General features: G+C 40.3%; 1 protein-coding gene across 2 annotated transcripts in view; it reads right to left on the bottom strand.

The window, feature by feature from the left end:
- The window catches only part of grik4 (glutamate receptor, ionotropic, kainate 4), a gene marked incomplete at both ends in the record, with an annotated part of 204,070 nt that extends 188,856 nt beyond the window's left edge, over positions 1 to 15,214 (bottom strand). For both annotated transcript variants that reach the window (XM_083985474.1, XM_083985475.1), the window contains one exon: positions 15,133 to 15,214. In XM_083985474.1, coding sequence (XP_083841600.1) covers positions 15,133 to 15,214 — 82 coding nt within the window. The remainder of the gene's footprint in view (positions 1 to 15,132) is intronic.
- Between the last annotated feature and the right edge of the window lie 510 nt (positions 15,215 to 15,724).

Raw genomic sequence — 15,724 nt, 5'->3', positions numbered from 1 at the left:
AACGTGTGAAAGTTTCACTACGGAGGAACTGAGGCTGCGATTCAAAGGATATTTCAAAGCAAAGCAGGATACTCCCCTCACAGTTATTTATTCTCCTTCCCTCCCAGCATGCAGTCTTTCCCCGCTCCGCCACTAACAGTGAGTTAAATGAGTTCATAGGTGCCAACTGAAGTCAGAGTGTATGAGGGCAGAATGAACCTGACTGGAGGCAAGGGCGCGATGATTCAGCCGGGGCGGTTCTAGCAGCCAGCCTCAATAAGTCACTGTGAGTAGAAATGGGGCTCAGCCCAGGGAATTGACAGTATGGTGCTCCTGACTTGTGGGTATTAGCTCAGCAGGGCTAATTATACTATTAGACTCTACCTGTGGGTTTCAATTCTGCTGATCCACCCCACAGGTCCCAAGTGCCTTGACATACATACACTCGCCAGCCACTTTATTACATGTAGGTACAACTGCTCGACTGCAGATATCTAATAGTCGGATCACATGGGACAGACTTCATGCATCTAGAGACGTAAACATGCTAAACATGGTCTAAAGCAGTGGTTCTCAACTGGTGGGTCGGGACCCAAAAGTGGGTCATGGACCCGTTCTGGATGGGTCGGGGACAGCTGGTCAAAAAAGTATGCACATCTGATGTTCGACATGTCTTTTATTTTGAAAAATAACTTGAAAGGCACGAGACACGTGAACACATGCAGTTGTAATGCTCCTCCTCAGTTTCTCATTATTTGCTCTGAATGCAAAGATATCAGTTTCTATTAATGTGGCCTGAATGCAGTGAATCTTGTTTTGTTTTGTGGGTCTTTATTTTGTGCAATTTGATATTTATTCACTTTTGTGAACATGCTCTGAATGCAGAGATGCATTAGAAGTCAAATATATCATTTTGTTGGTCTCCATTTTGTGCATTGTGTATTTTTTTATTCACTTCCGTGCATGCAGTTGTCATGGTCCTCCTCGGTTTCATTCATGTGCTCTGAAATGCACTTTGCTCAATAAAGAGCAAAATGAGTTTTTAAAGGCTTAAAAAAAATTCTTGGTTTGAATTCTATAAAAGTGGGTTCGCGACTTAATGACCATGGGAAAATGTGGAGCCCAGAGTGAGACTAGTTGAGAACCCCTGGTCTAAAGCTTTGAACGTTGTGTGGTTGTCGGTGCCAAATCTGTTAAGGGGCTGATTTCCCAAAATCTGCGTAACACTATGTATCATCCCAAACCTTTACTTTTTCTCTATCTAAACATTTTCACATGTTTTAAGCATTCTTTGCTGATAATATCTTCCCTATGACATTCATTGGTAAGGTTGGTCTGGAGCTCTTGGACTCTTCTTCGGCTACATGAGCGATCACATTGCCACACACAACAACCATGTTTAGAAATCAGTGTTGCACATGAAACTCATATTATCCTATGGTAAAGCGACTATGGTTCACCAGTAATTTTCTGCCATTAATAAAGAAATTTATTTTGGAAGATTTTTCACTAGAGCATTTTCTCTCAGCCAATTTCAGCACCTTCTCTAGGACATCGCACCTTACTGTACGCCATTCGATGCAAAGAGATTCTTTAGGAAGCTCCTGAGAAACAGTTTGGGAACCAGGGGTAGAAAGATAAACAACTTTGGTTAGATATACTGTTATATATATACAACTGTTATATATATACTTTTTCAAGTCTTCTTAGCACACTATGGCCCCTTTTCCACCGAGCTGGTTCCAGTGCTGGTTTGGAGCCAGTGCCTGCTTAGCACCGGTTCTTTGCTTTTCCACTGCCTAAGAAACGGTTCTTGGTTCTTACAACTGGTTCCAAGGCAGCACCAACTCCTTGCTGGGCTAGAGCTAAGACCTCCAGGGGCTGGCGGCAGGATTACCTGAGCAACACGTCGGGTCCAGTCTTCAACACCCGCAGGTTGGACTGGGTTTTAATTTTCAGGTCCATTTATAACTGTATCAGGCAGCAAAGACAAGAAAAGCTCCTGTGTGGGGAGTGTAGCTCTGACTTGGCTCCTTATCAGTGGAAAAGCAAACTACTACTTTTGAGGCACCAGAGCTGAACCAGTTAAGCACCGAACTAGCACTAGAACCAGCTCAGTGAAAAAGGGGTATATGAAAGAATGCAATTGGGAAACCGGCCCCAGATCTGTCTGAATATTTCCAAATGTGGTGATCTACTGGGACTTTCACGCACAACCATCTGGGTTCCCAGAACATGGTCCAAAAAAGCATCCAGTGAATGGCAGTTCTCCAAGTCAAAACACCTTGTTGATGCCAGAGGTCAGAGGAGACTGGCTAGACTGGTTCAAACTAATAGAAAGGTAACTGTAACTCTCAACTAACCACTCATTAGTTAGTATGCAGAAGAGCATCTCTGAACAAACAACACATTGAACCTTGAAGCCAATGGGCTACAGCAGCAGATAGGGGTGGGCAAAAATATCGATATGGCAATATATCGCGATACTTTGTACCGCGATACGATATCGATATTCAATATTTAAAAATCGTTTTTTTTTTCAAAAAAAAAAAAAATTCAAAAAAAAAAAAAAATTTCATTTTTTTTTTTCAAATAATAAATCATGTTTCAGACGTAAATCCAATTGAAATATGTTGTTGTAACTTGCACTTGTATAAAATGGCATGGATAATTTGAATTACATTGTTTTGACTCAGTTTGTCCCATGAATTATCACTATCGTCTGATGTACATACAACTCGGATTTTAAGATGCATAATGCCTTTTACATTTTTCAGTGAATTATGTAGAATATCGCAATATATCGCAAAATTTGGATATCGCAATATCGTATCGTATCGTGACTCAAGTATCGTGATGCGTATCGTATCGTGAGGTCCTTGGCAATACCCACCCCTAGCAGCAGAAGACCACACAGGACACCAGTCCTGGGAGCTACAAACAGGTTAGGAGCTTTGCAGCAACATTTTAGCATAAACAAAAGGAAAGCATGGACCCATCCTGGCTTGTGTCAAAGGTTCAGGCTGGTGATGGTGGTGTGATGGGGTATAGGATATTTTCTTGGTTAACTTTGGCCACCTTGGTACCAGTTAGTAAAAGGGTCAACATCATGTAAACACCTGAGTGTCGTTGCTGACCTCTGTGACCACAGTGTACCATCTTCCAGCAGGATACTGTAACAGGCCACATCGCAAAGCTCAAATCGTCTCAAATGGGCTTCTTGACCATGATAATGAGTTCACTGGAATCAAATCCTATAGAGCTCCTTTGGGATGTGGTGGAATGGGAGGTTTGCATTATGGATGTGCAGCCAACAGATCTGCAGCAGTTGTGCGATGCTCTCATGTCAATGCGGACCAAAAACGTCAAAAGAATCTTTCCAGCACCTTGTTGAATCTATGCCACAAGAATAGCAAGAACAGTACTGAAGGCAAAAAGGAGGTCCAATGTGTTGGTACTTTATGAAGTTTTTATATATCAGACCAAGTCCAGTGAATAACCTTAAATGATACAAAAAGTAAGCAGTAAACTGCCCAGGGAAAAAAATAATTGGTCCTGCAAACCTGAAAAATCTTTTTGGGTGGGGGGGATTAAGAAAATGGAAAATGTACAGCTTTCCTGCAGCAATGACGCAAATGAAACCTTGGAAGTTAATTCAAACAATTCCTGCAGGTGCCCCAACTTTTGCTGGTTACACTTCCAAGCCCTCTGTCTGCATAGAGACAGCATTCAACAACAACAGACTGCACTGCACTGTTAGGACAATGCTGCACTGCAGGAAATGGCAGCGTGTCCTGCCATCAGAATGCTTAGCAAAAGTTAACAGGGAAAAACAGACTGGTTGGCCGAGGCTTCCTGCTACAGCAAGATACAGTAATGACCCCGGACGTTATAAGAATAGAGGCAGAGAGCGGTTTCACAAGATGGAAGAGCGGCGCTGTCTGCAGACTTAAATCTTTAACTGTGTGTCAGGACTGAGTGAAATAGCTCTAAACTACAAATCACATACCCACAAAGGCTGTTATGGGTTTGTGTATGATGTGCTGCTACAGTTATTTGTGGCTGGCAAATTTATATTCATCAAGATTTTCCCCCGTGGCTACGACTTACAGACGGAGGGACTGGTGTGTGCAGTTCTACAATATTTACTAGACAAACCCCCTCACCCTCTCACCCCCCTCCTGCAGCGAGGATCACTACATCATGCTCAGTGCGCTTTGCCTTCCTTAACATCTATCTCAGAACAAACCGTGTGCCACCCTGACTAACAGCTCCAGTGATGCCGGTCTTGGGAGGCTGAGTAAAGATGGAGCCGGCACAGACTCTGATGCTGAGAAAGTGGAGCCAATTGAATTTAGCCCACCGAGAATCCTCTATCGTGTTCTCCCACCGAGTGTGGAAAAGGGAGTAAAGAGGCAAAGAAGGGATTTGACTGACTTCTTCCTGCAGAGTTAGTCTGGTTGCCGCTCTCACAGTACTCAGGGATGCTCTGTTACTGTTGTTTTCTTTTGGGAGGGGGGGTAAGGTAAAGAAATCTGAACATTTTTGTGTTTAACAAGCCTCAGGCGGACTTTTGTGCAGTGTGTGTACAGTATGTGTGTGTGTGTGTGAGTACAACAGCTGGTTTCATACAACGTGAAAGCCTCAGCATTTAGTTATAACACAAGTTGAACGTTTTATTTTAAGTTACAACGACACATTGATTTAATGAGGTGTCAAATGGGATTCGTGATTATTTCAGTATATGAGCTGATGATGAGCTGATGACCTGGCTGAACTAATGCAGACATCATTAAGTTTATAGTTAATTAACAAGCCGTTATTTGTCAGATGTCGCAGCATGTGGTATAATGTTGACACGCTGCTATATTTAAAAAAAAAAATCCATCTGTTTTCTTTAATGTGCTATATTAAACACAAAACTAAAGCCAACATTTATAGATAAATTAAAAAAATAAAAACTTAGGTGCTTGCTGGTGTGTGGATATAGCAAACTATAACTGAGCCACGTACTAGTTTCAAGGAATATACTATTATCATAAACAATGTTGACAGTGTCCTTGTGTGACATTTTGTATAAAGAAATCAATCCACTTTACCCTTTTGTGCTAACAGAGATGATATATAATGTGCACCAGTGACTGTCAAGGAAAAAGGTGACACTAAAATGCCTCCACGCCGCCAATGACAACTTTGGAAAAAGAAACAGTGTTTAACCTGTGTCTAATGGTGTCTTGTATTTGTGCATAAAGTTGACAAACAAGCTTCCACATCAGCTTCTGTTTTTTTTTTTTTTTTCACTCATTTCAGTATTATCTGTTAATATTTGGATTAACACTTAAAGATGTTCTTCTGATAATCATTTATACTGTATGTCAGCATGGCATAGGTTGTTTATAGGTATTTCTGTTAAACTCACAAGACCTGACATGATGTGACATGACATGATTAATGCAAACTTGTAACATGAAAACAGGAACATACACAGTAGGGGAGAGTGGGGTAAGTTGAGCCACTTTTTGTATTCAGGATCACTACATCAAGACGATTATAGCTTTGTTGCTAACTAACACATCTGCATATATTTCAGGATGTTTTGCATCCCTACAAATTAACAGAATGAGTGTAAATATAACTGTTTTTAAAATATAGCATGTTCAAGTGGTCTTGTGACTCAACTTACCCCTGGGGTAAGTTGACCATAGGAATGGGGTAAATTGATCAACCCCCCCTTCTTTCCTTCCATCCATCTCCTACCTCCCCCTTTACTTAATATTTCATCTGTCCAGGTTACAGGTGAACACAAACTGCAGGGACTTCCTGCTGAGCCACCAGCTCACTGAGATTTGGGGAGTTTTGCAATTACGTGGCATCTTGGGAAGAATCCCAGAGATTTTTCTTTGAAAGTAAAGTTTGGCACACTATAAACAACTTTTCCTGTTTATAGGAACATACTTACTGTAATCACAAACATACAGAATCTTGATTTAATCATTTGGACATATACAGCCAAAATACATTCATTAAGTGTATAGGATAGGTGGCTCAACTTACCCCTGGCCAAATGGATCAACTTACCCCACAGCTACCTTAGCTTGGGTTTATTGCTCTCACAGCTAAAATGGTGCAGTTTCATGCTAAATTTACTGCCTCATGTTGTAGCTCATAGATACCACAACCCATGTATAAAACAAATTTGCAATCATCTCTTTTGGTCTAAACACAATTCTCATGAAACTTATGATCGACAAAATTCACTCTCGAGAGTGAAAAATTATTTTTTGGTCATAAATGTTAAACCACTTTACTCACGTGGTTCTAACCTTCACAGACTCCATGAAATGATGCCTGCCTCCCTAATATTTGGTCACATGCTAACTTTTTCCTATAGTTTCCTAGAAACAAGGGGTGGGTCAACTTACCCACTGGCTCATCTTACCCCACTCTCCCCTATACTGTAGGTGTGGTTGCCATGGCTGCAGGTTAACCATTAGGACATTGTAACGTTACTGTTGGAGGAGATTTAGCAACTCAACAGCAGTTATCACAAGAAACTGAGCGGTCAGTTTTTCTTTACTGAAGTGTGCTTAAACTTGATGGAGCATGCACGTGAGAGATTGCACTTTCTGGCTCTACTGCATCTTGTCCACGGCTGTAAGCTTTGAGAAACTACGGCAGGGAAGAGATCATGGATACAGAGAGCCAAAAAAAAAGAAAAAAAAAAGAAGATATTATACATTCATTCCATGTGGTACAGAGTGAGGTTAGGCAATTTGGAATGTGTAGTATGAAACTATTGATTCTTCACGCTGCTGAGAGGACTCGTGTCAATGGCTTTTAGGTATCTGCTAAGGATGCCCCCGGGGCCTCTCCCTCCGCAGGTCTGAAACCAGGAGGAGACCACGGGGCAGACCCAGGACATGCTGAAGGGATCGTATCTCCCAGCTGGGCTGTGAGCACCGACAGAGCTGGAGGAAGATAGAGGAGAATATAACGTATATGGGCGATTCTCCAACTATGGTACCTTTGGACCTGGACATTTTCAGAAAATTCAGAAGCATTTTTAAATTCAATTATTGGTACACTTTGTATTCCCATTCTGCCTAGATACCTGCCATGATGTTGGCTGTAAAGTTTTTCATGATTAATATTACATTTTTGGCATTTTTTCCAGACTTGGCAAAAAAATTGTCATTTCCATCACCCACCAAAAAATGTGTTTTAAAGCAAAAATGTTTAAAGATTTTGTACTATGAGCATATTTGATCAAAAATCACACTGGCATCTGTCCAAATCTAAGATTTATGTATTTCTCAGAAATGTAAGTGTCATGATTTTACAATATTAACTCTAAAAAACGCTTAATATTAGGTTACTGAAACCTTTAATTTAACATTATACGTTTCCAAATCAGATATTTTTCAACCCATATACATATATACCCCACCTTCAGCTGCACAGCTATCAACACAACAACAATCTTTGCCTTAACTCTATTTTTAAAATGTGTTTTACGTAAAAACATGTGTGGTTGTGGAAATGACATAGGGTGGTGGAAAAGACGAGGAGTGGTGGAAATGACATTACCCATATTGGTAACACTTTAGATTAGGGAACACATATTCACCTTTCATTCATTCATTAATTCATTCATTCATTCATTAATCTATGTTCTCTCCAATGAATTAATGAATGAATGAACCCAAAGGAGCACAGACAGCCCTACATGGCTCTTGACTTGAAGCCCTAATGTAAAAAAAAATCAGTTTCAATACATTCCTGTCAACCTTTTTCATAACTCAGTCCGAGTACACAGTCATCTATTGACAATAAATGCCTGTTGTGAAATTAGATTAATTGGTAATCAATCAAACAAACTACATGTTCATTGATTGACTATTAAGAAAAACATGCACACATTTGAAACTGACAGTGATTAATCCATATATAAAGATTTTTGCAAGTTCTTTTTAACATGTGCTGTTGCTCTGTAAAAGCTCCTGAAATTAATTATGATATTCATGTTTCTTTTTTTTTTTCTTGGCTGCTAATGGGAAAAAAGAATCCAGACAGCTTCTTCTTGATTACACAGTTTGAAGAGACATGAGAAAAAAACCCATTCATTTGTCTGTTCAGGGGCATTGTAATGCAACACAAGACAATACCATGAAAGTTTTTGACTCCCTAGAATCCATTATGAACAACAAAAATGCTGGTGCGAGCGATATTGTGCGCAGCTTACAACAGATTTCCATAACAATCAATATTAATCCTTACTCTCTGGTTAAAGAGGGACCACACATGCTTTGGAAAATTAAATCCAAAGCAGTATCAAACACACACTCACACACACACTTGAAGTGAGCTAAAAGATATCTGTTGAGGGAATTCCCCAGCACTTGAGTGAGCCAACACCCAGTGGGTGCCAACAACTAAATTTGGTGTTGGTCTCATCGTGGGAGGCCTTCCCCGTGGCGGAGCCCATTGCTAGGAAACATTCCTTCAGTTTTAGACTTAGACTCAGAGATACTTCATTTATTCCAAAGGAAATTCAACTAGGGTTTATTAGGAGACATGATGTGTCTGTTTGGACATGTTTCTACTTGTATGTCAAGAACAGCACTTCTTTTAAAGGCCCTAGGTATCAATACCTTCTTGATTTTATAGTTTATGTGTGATCAGTTACTTTCTCTTAATCAATTATTTCAATCTTATCTTATCACTTGTTGTTTTTAATGGTTTGATTTTGCATCAATGCTTTTAACGTGTTTTTACGGTATGTTCACTGTGTTTTACATGGCAAGAACTTGGTGCATGGCATGCCATTTCTTTGTTGGAAAGTAAAGACAATGTGTTTTTTATATAGTATATTATAAGTGTTATTAATATGGTTTATTCAAAGTCATTTGAATGTAATGTCTTAAGGCATATACAGTAGTAGCATAGAGTGATCACTATATCAGTTGATCTGTTCCTACACTTTTTTTGCAAAGTTCATTCCAATAGGGACTTGAAGGCAGAAAATGAATACATCACCTACGAGGCCTTCTACAGCCTTTGATTTACAAACAGCAGATAATTGGCTGTTATATACTGATGCTAAACTAGACAGACGCACAGTGTGTATGTGTGTGTGAGGTGTTTACGGAGTGCAGGTCGAGGGGTGTGCGATGGAAGACAACGTCGGCAGTGTTGATGAATTTAGCTCTAATGAAGGATCGTGTCTTTTCAGAGACTTTACTAACTTGAAATGAACAGAAACAGACATCAGCTTATAGCAGTGATTATGCTCGTCTGGAAGGTGATTTCTCCAAGTTAGTATAAGCAGCAGCTTGTTGACGACACACTCCTTCCCCTAACTAATGAGGGAATACCACCCACAACTACAACCTGCACCATATGGTCATTAACAGGGATTTTCATGTAACAATTTGCAATAGATAGTAGTTTGAATGTTTTACTTATATTCGACAATCCCATCTCTAATCAGATCTTCTGAATAACATGTTCTTATATTATGGTATTTGGTGAATTGATTTTACATAATGCGCTGAATTTAACATCTAAAGGTTATAGCTACAACTTTTTAATCAAAACGATTAATTTTTGAAAAATAATACATCCACAGAACGTCTAGAGGGGTGCAGAATAAAAGTATTAATTTTACAGATTTTTTTCCTATATAGCCTATATATATTTTATAAATTTTGACGAGTCCAAAATATATAAATATTTACATCTAGTTACGTTGTCAACGTCGGCATGAAATGATCTCTGCGCCAGCAGCATTAGTACGTTTATGCCACGTGAGGCGGAGCTCAGAGGGAGCCAGATCCCGATAGCTCTGTGGAGAAATGGCATTGTGCTAATGCTAATGCTAATGCTAACTAACGGTCAGCCGGTACTGTAACGTTTCCGGTGCAGGCGTGATTCTGCGGGTTTGTCGGGTTCGTCTGCAGGTGAGTTAGTGCAAAATGATTCAGATGTGTTTCCAGTCCGCTGTCAACACCGGAGCTGCTGCTCGTTAAAAGTTAGCGTTAGCTTAGCTTTAGCTACTAGCTAAACTGGCAACCAGTACAATTCAAGGTTGGAGCGAGAGTGGGCAAGTGTGAGACCTACTGGCCGGGAGGAATTAAACTTGTAGCTAAAACCTTTAATGTGTTTTTCTTTACTGAATTATGCTACTTATGATTAATTAAAGCTCCATAGCTTCAATACCTCTGCAATTAATCAACTATGATGAGTCCTTCACTGCTCCTCAGTTGCAAGACAAAATGGCATTACAGTCACTTCTTTTTTTGTTTTTTGAACCCATCCTATCTGAAGTTATCATATCATCAGATGGCGCACAGACTTGGTGTGCAGGCCATCATCAGCTCAAACTAATTTACAAACCTGAGTCTATTCCATTCCACCAATTTACAAACAACAGAGAGAAGTTCCTCAGTTCACCTGCACTGAGCTCGCAGCTGGCTGCTGCCTGGTCCTGGCGGGGGAATGTGGCAGGTGGGAGGTTGTTTTTGGCCCTGATACATTCAGAGAAGGCCAGACAGTGACATTATGCCAGCCAGGCAGGACTCAAGGGACTGCCATGTTAAATACCATCTCCTGGAGTGCAAATGGCAGGGAGTTTGTGGTGGTGTTTGGGGGTATTTGTTTGCTTGCCTGCCTTAGTGTGCTTTGAAATGCATGTGTGCCTGTGCTTGAGTATATCCAAGTTTTGCCTTGTGCTTAAAAAACACACAAACGCACATAAAGGAGCACACACAAGCAAATACTGAAAGTACACTGGCAAAGAGGCTCGCACAGATGACATCAGAAGAAACAGACCAAGCGCCTAATTATCCATCAATGATGCAACACGACTGAGATAAATATAAACCACCATCGCAGCGGAGGTGCTCTGGTATAATCAGGTAGGACAGGAAGCAGAGGCTGCTGGTTCTTAAAAACGAAAATATTCTCAAAGAAAATATTATTTGTTCTTGGTCGTGATTGTTGTCAAACTCGGCAGTTCAAAGTATAGAAGATTGTTTTGGGCATCATATGCCAAACCACCAAACGCATTCTGCAAACTGTAGCTGTGCTGTGCTGTAGCAGAGCTGTGAGACAGGGAGCAGACAGCAGAGGAAACAGAAAATGTCTTGTTCAAAAAAAAATAAGAAATGTTGATACAGTTCAAAGATGACAGTTTGAACTAAGTCTGAGTTTTGTCAAGGTTAAAACACTGGGAGGATAAAAAGACTTATATTTCTCTCGCACAGAAAGAGAGAAGAGGAGCGAAAGATCAGAGAGATGCTGCATTAAAGTTCCAATATGCATTTATGAGCTTGTAAAACTGGGACTTGTTCTCAGTTGAAATAAACATTTTTTTTCATCATTACCAGAACTTATTTTTTCCAAAAAGTGCGTATTGTATTAATGTCACATTGAGAACTGAATCCGTGACAGCAGAACAGACTCGTCTTCACAAAGGCAAACTATTTGTATATTGTCTCATCCCTCAGTTTCTATAATTAAACCCCCACTTCTGCTCTGTCTCAAGAAATGAAGAGGAAAGTAATGTTCACATTCTTAATTCGCTGCTTGGGTTTTCTTAATGGTTATGAATGATCACATGGGGATTTGTGCACAGTATTTGTGTTATTAACTTCCACCCTTTTCCCCCTCATGAGAAATCTCACTCTCAGCTGTTACTGAAAGTTGACAACCGTGATATAAATTTAAAGCCAGCCACTGGGAGGCCACAATGGGAGAATCAATCTCATTATCCATCTCTATCCTTACCTCTGTATATAGACACACACATGCTCACACACACGCGCACACACACACACACACACACACACACACACACACACACAGTTTTGCCACCTGAGACAAGGGGTCTATGCATAAATGAAGAGACAGTCAGTCAAACTTTTGGTAGATGGGGAGCTCGTGACAGCGAGTCAGAGACCTGCTGACTGTAGGAGAATATTAACAAGAAGGAACAACTCCCATTGGTTAGCAGCACACTCTGCCAGGTTATGAGACTTTTGAACCATGCTCCCTCAGATGCAAAGCACAGACAGTCTCAACCTTGGTCCACCGATCTGCCACTATTGCTAAAGGCAGAAATATCACAGTGGTTTCTGCTCCACTTGGTGTCCGTGCCATTGTATGCAATGCTTTAACTGCCTGTATAACAAAGATGTCAATTTAGCCTCAAATTATAGGCTAAGGATCATGCTGTATTTAAAATTGCCCAGTGATGACACTCAATTCACAGTCCTAACTATATGCTATCATGGAATAATGTGGCAATGGCACATCTAATGGGAGTTTGAGCAGCAGCAGTCGAAGTGGCGGCCACAGCGCCTGTATACACATGTTGCCATAGTGGCGGAAATGAAAGATCAATAAGCAACTTTTAACTCTGACAACTTCACTTCTCCAACAAACTGTGGCGGCTCTAAATATTGATACAATACATCTCTTAAAATGGCCCAAGAGAAATGGATATTTTCGTTACAGACAGTTAAAAATGTGTCTGTTACTTCAGCACCAAGGACAGCGTCAGAGACGGATGGCGTCTGTTTGTGTGGTGTTGACATGTCTATGAATAAACCGGAAAGAAAATCAGTCAAATTAGCAGCTGTCTCAAACAATTATGCCCATAATCCATACACTACTAACAGCATAATCAAATATAGATGAAATGACAGTGTGAAATATGATATGAACGGGATAATTCTTTAAGGTATCACAGTACGGTGAAGCAACCTAGTTTTTCTCCTGTAGCAGGGAGCTGAGCTGCAATTATATGAAGTTCCTGGGGGAAAAAAACACAAAAAAAACATGCATATTCATCCCTGAACTGTTGCTGCTTAAAGTAAAGCATAGGTGTGATGTAGTAATGGGCTTGTAGCGATTACATATTCAACAGACAAGTTCTACTTGCTACTACTGTCAAAAAACAACAACAACAAAAAAAATCTATTACACTTCTGAGAAAACAAACATGTTATCATAATTATGCACCCACTTCTAAATTAGTGTTTGGTGAAAACAAAGTGAGAATCTTTAAATGAAAGAGGGTGGAACATGAAAGCCTTACAGCTAATTAAAAAAAATGTGACTCACAGGGAGCTCTACTTATCAGCTGACTTATCATGTCCAAACCACACGGTCCTCTGATCGAAATTTGAAATATTTTGAATTTCCATGTTGATCACAAGTCTGTGAGACAACAGACTGTTTTCATCTATTGTTTTAATTTTAGTCAAAGTCAAAGCTGCTGTCTATGAACAAATACAGGCGCAGCTCAATAAATAAGAATATCATGGAAAAGTTAATTTATCTCAGTAGTTCAATTCAAACAGTGAAACTCATATATTATATAGATTAATTACAAACAGACTAAAATATTTCATGTCTTTATTACTTTTAAGTGTAATGATTATGGTTTATATTTAATGAAAACCCAAAATTCGGTATCTCAAAAAGTTTGAGTATTGTGAAAAAGTTCACTACTGTAACCTAATGATGTAACAATCATTACAATCTGATCAGAATCCGATCTTACTGACCGACCGTTCACATTACATATTGCAAGTGATCAGATCCGATCTGCATGTGTCCCTGTTGTACGTGGTAACAGGCTACACCCAGAAACAAACAAACAAAGACAATGGAGGACAGTGTACTGTGCTTGTTTTTGTCCCAAATCATGTGAAGCCACCCCCAAATAGTCTGACAACTAGCTGCAAGGAAGCAGCAGCAACTGAGGCGACTGTGCTGAGTGGTGCTGCCATCACCGCTGGAATGACAGTGGAATGGGGCGTTCGGTGCAACAGACCAGCGATGCCTGGTAGAATTGCGAGCTGGGGACGCTGGACGATCAGTGTGTCACTCACTATTCTGGACGTGAGAGCGGACATTCTGCATGATTTGTCGTTGTCGGCCGTTTAACGGGGCGTCATCATTGTTGTTTAAATTGTTTGACATGGAGGACAATTCACACTGAAATGGATCTGTACAAATCCAATCAGAATCACATTTGTTAAAATCTCATGTTGTTTTTGGCTGTTCACACTGTCAAAATATCAAATCTGGATATGCTAAAAATCCAATTTGGAGTGGCGTGTGAACAAGAACTAAATGGTCTTACAGCCTGGTTCAGTAGACTACACCGAGGGTTCCCAAACTTTTCCATGCCAAGCCCCCCCAGACAGCATTAGCTTCTGGTGCAAGAGCCCTGAGAAATGGCACAGGTTTTGTGATTTTGGCTAAAAACTTCATAATCACAATTTAAAGACCACAGAGAATGTTTTAAAATAACCAAAAAGGGTCGCGGGAGGGGGACTTTAAAGCTTGATGTCAGGCACAAACTGCCAGGTCAACACAGTTTATGATGTCATGAATGATATTATAACTGGCAAACAATTAGAAAGATGAGCAGGATGGTAAACAAGGTTTTGATATGTTATATTACTAAAAATTATATTTCAAAATTATTCTCAAAATATAATCATTTGATTTTATGTAGTTATTTGCATTTTTCTTCTGGACTACACAATCATGGGGAAGACAGCAGCTGACCTCCATGATGTTTTTAGTCATTGAGATGCACCTGTATGCACTGTACAGTATCTTATGAAACTCTTCTTTATTTGAAATCCCTGAACTGACAGACAGGGTGTTATCACTGTCTACTGTAGCACCGGCAAAAATGATGAATTTCTCTCTGCAACAGCGCATTGAACAACCGAAGATCATTTTCTCTCTCAGATTGGCCGAGAGTATTTCCGAACCAGTTGGTCCTGTGACTCTCTCTCAGCCTGTTGATACCTAAAGCCATATGCGACTGGGGAAACATGGGTATTTCTCAACACTTTGATTGAATTTTTCCAGCCAATTTTCCCATGAAAGCCTGTGAAGTTAGACAGCTCCTTCAATCGGAGCTGAGGTTTTGAGCAGTAATTATTACACTCAAACTCAAACTTGATAATTAAAAAATGAAATTTATTCACTCACTTAATGTGAATGAGAAAATCCCTTTATCCACATGAATTGCATGCAGGTTGGAGTTACAATGTGAAGACTTCCGGGGGTTAACATGCGTAGGCAGGGGTTTTGTGTGCATTATTGTGATTAATTCTTGCAATTTACCTATTCTGAAGGAGAGCGGGCCACCAGAGGTGCTTCTCACCCACATGGCTAAGAAGAGCAGAAGCGCCCAGGCTGTGAGCATCTTCTATGACTCCTCATGGGTCCTGCCCCTGGGGTGCCCCTGTCACAGCCACCTGAAAAGAAAAAAAATACACAGATGAGACCACAGCGTTTATACATGCAACCAAACATCAAGTACACAACACTGCAGCATACTGATCATCCTATACAGAAACACAGCACACTCTCTCTCTCCTCCGCTCTATCTGTTTCTCTTGTTGCACGCTGGGATTCTGTTAGTGTTGGAGTGTGAAACTGCTGCTAAGTGAATCCGAGACCCACAGGACTCTTGACTTTTCTTCCCTCATTTCTGTTGTTTTGTGTACTATTGGGCTGGAGTGGATCTGCCTCCCGGAGTGCGGGTGTTTGTGTCGGAGATGGAAGGACGTTATTCTCCGAGGCATCGTCTTTGTCCCTCCTGCGTGGAACCAAATGCAAATAAAGTGACTTCTGAATTGCACGACATATTGCTATTTGGTTCTGAACATTTGCTCAGATGAAAGTCTGTACAGTAGACTTTATTTTAAACCCT

Source organism: Trachurus trachurus (genome assembly GCF_905171665.1).
Source record: "Trachurus trachurus genome assembly, chromosome: 13".
Taxonomy (NCBI): domain Eukaryota; kingdom Metazoa; phylum Chordata; class Actinopteri; order Carangiformes; family Carangidae; genus Trachurus; species Trachurus trachurus.
Note: the sequence above shows the minus strand (reverse complement) of the source record. Positions and strands in the feature narration are given on the sequence as shown.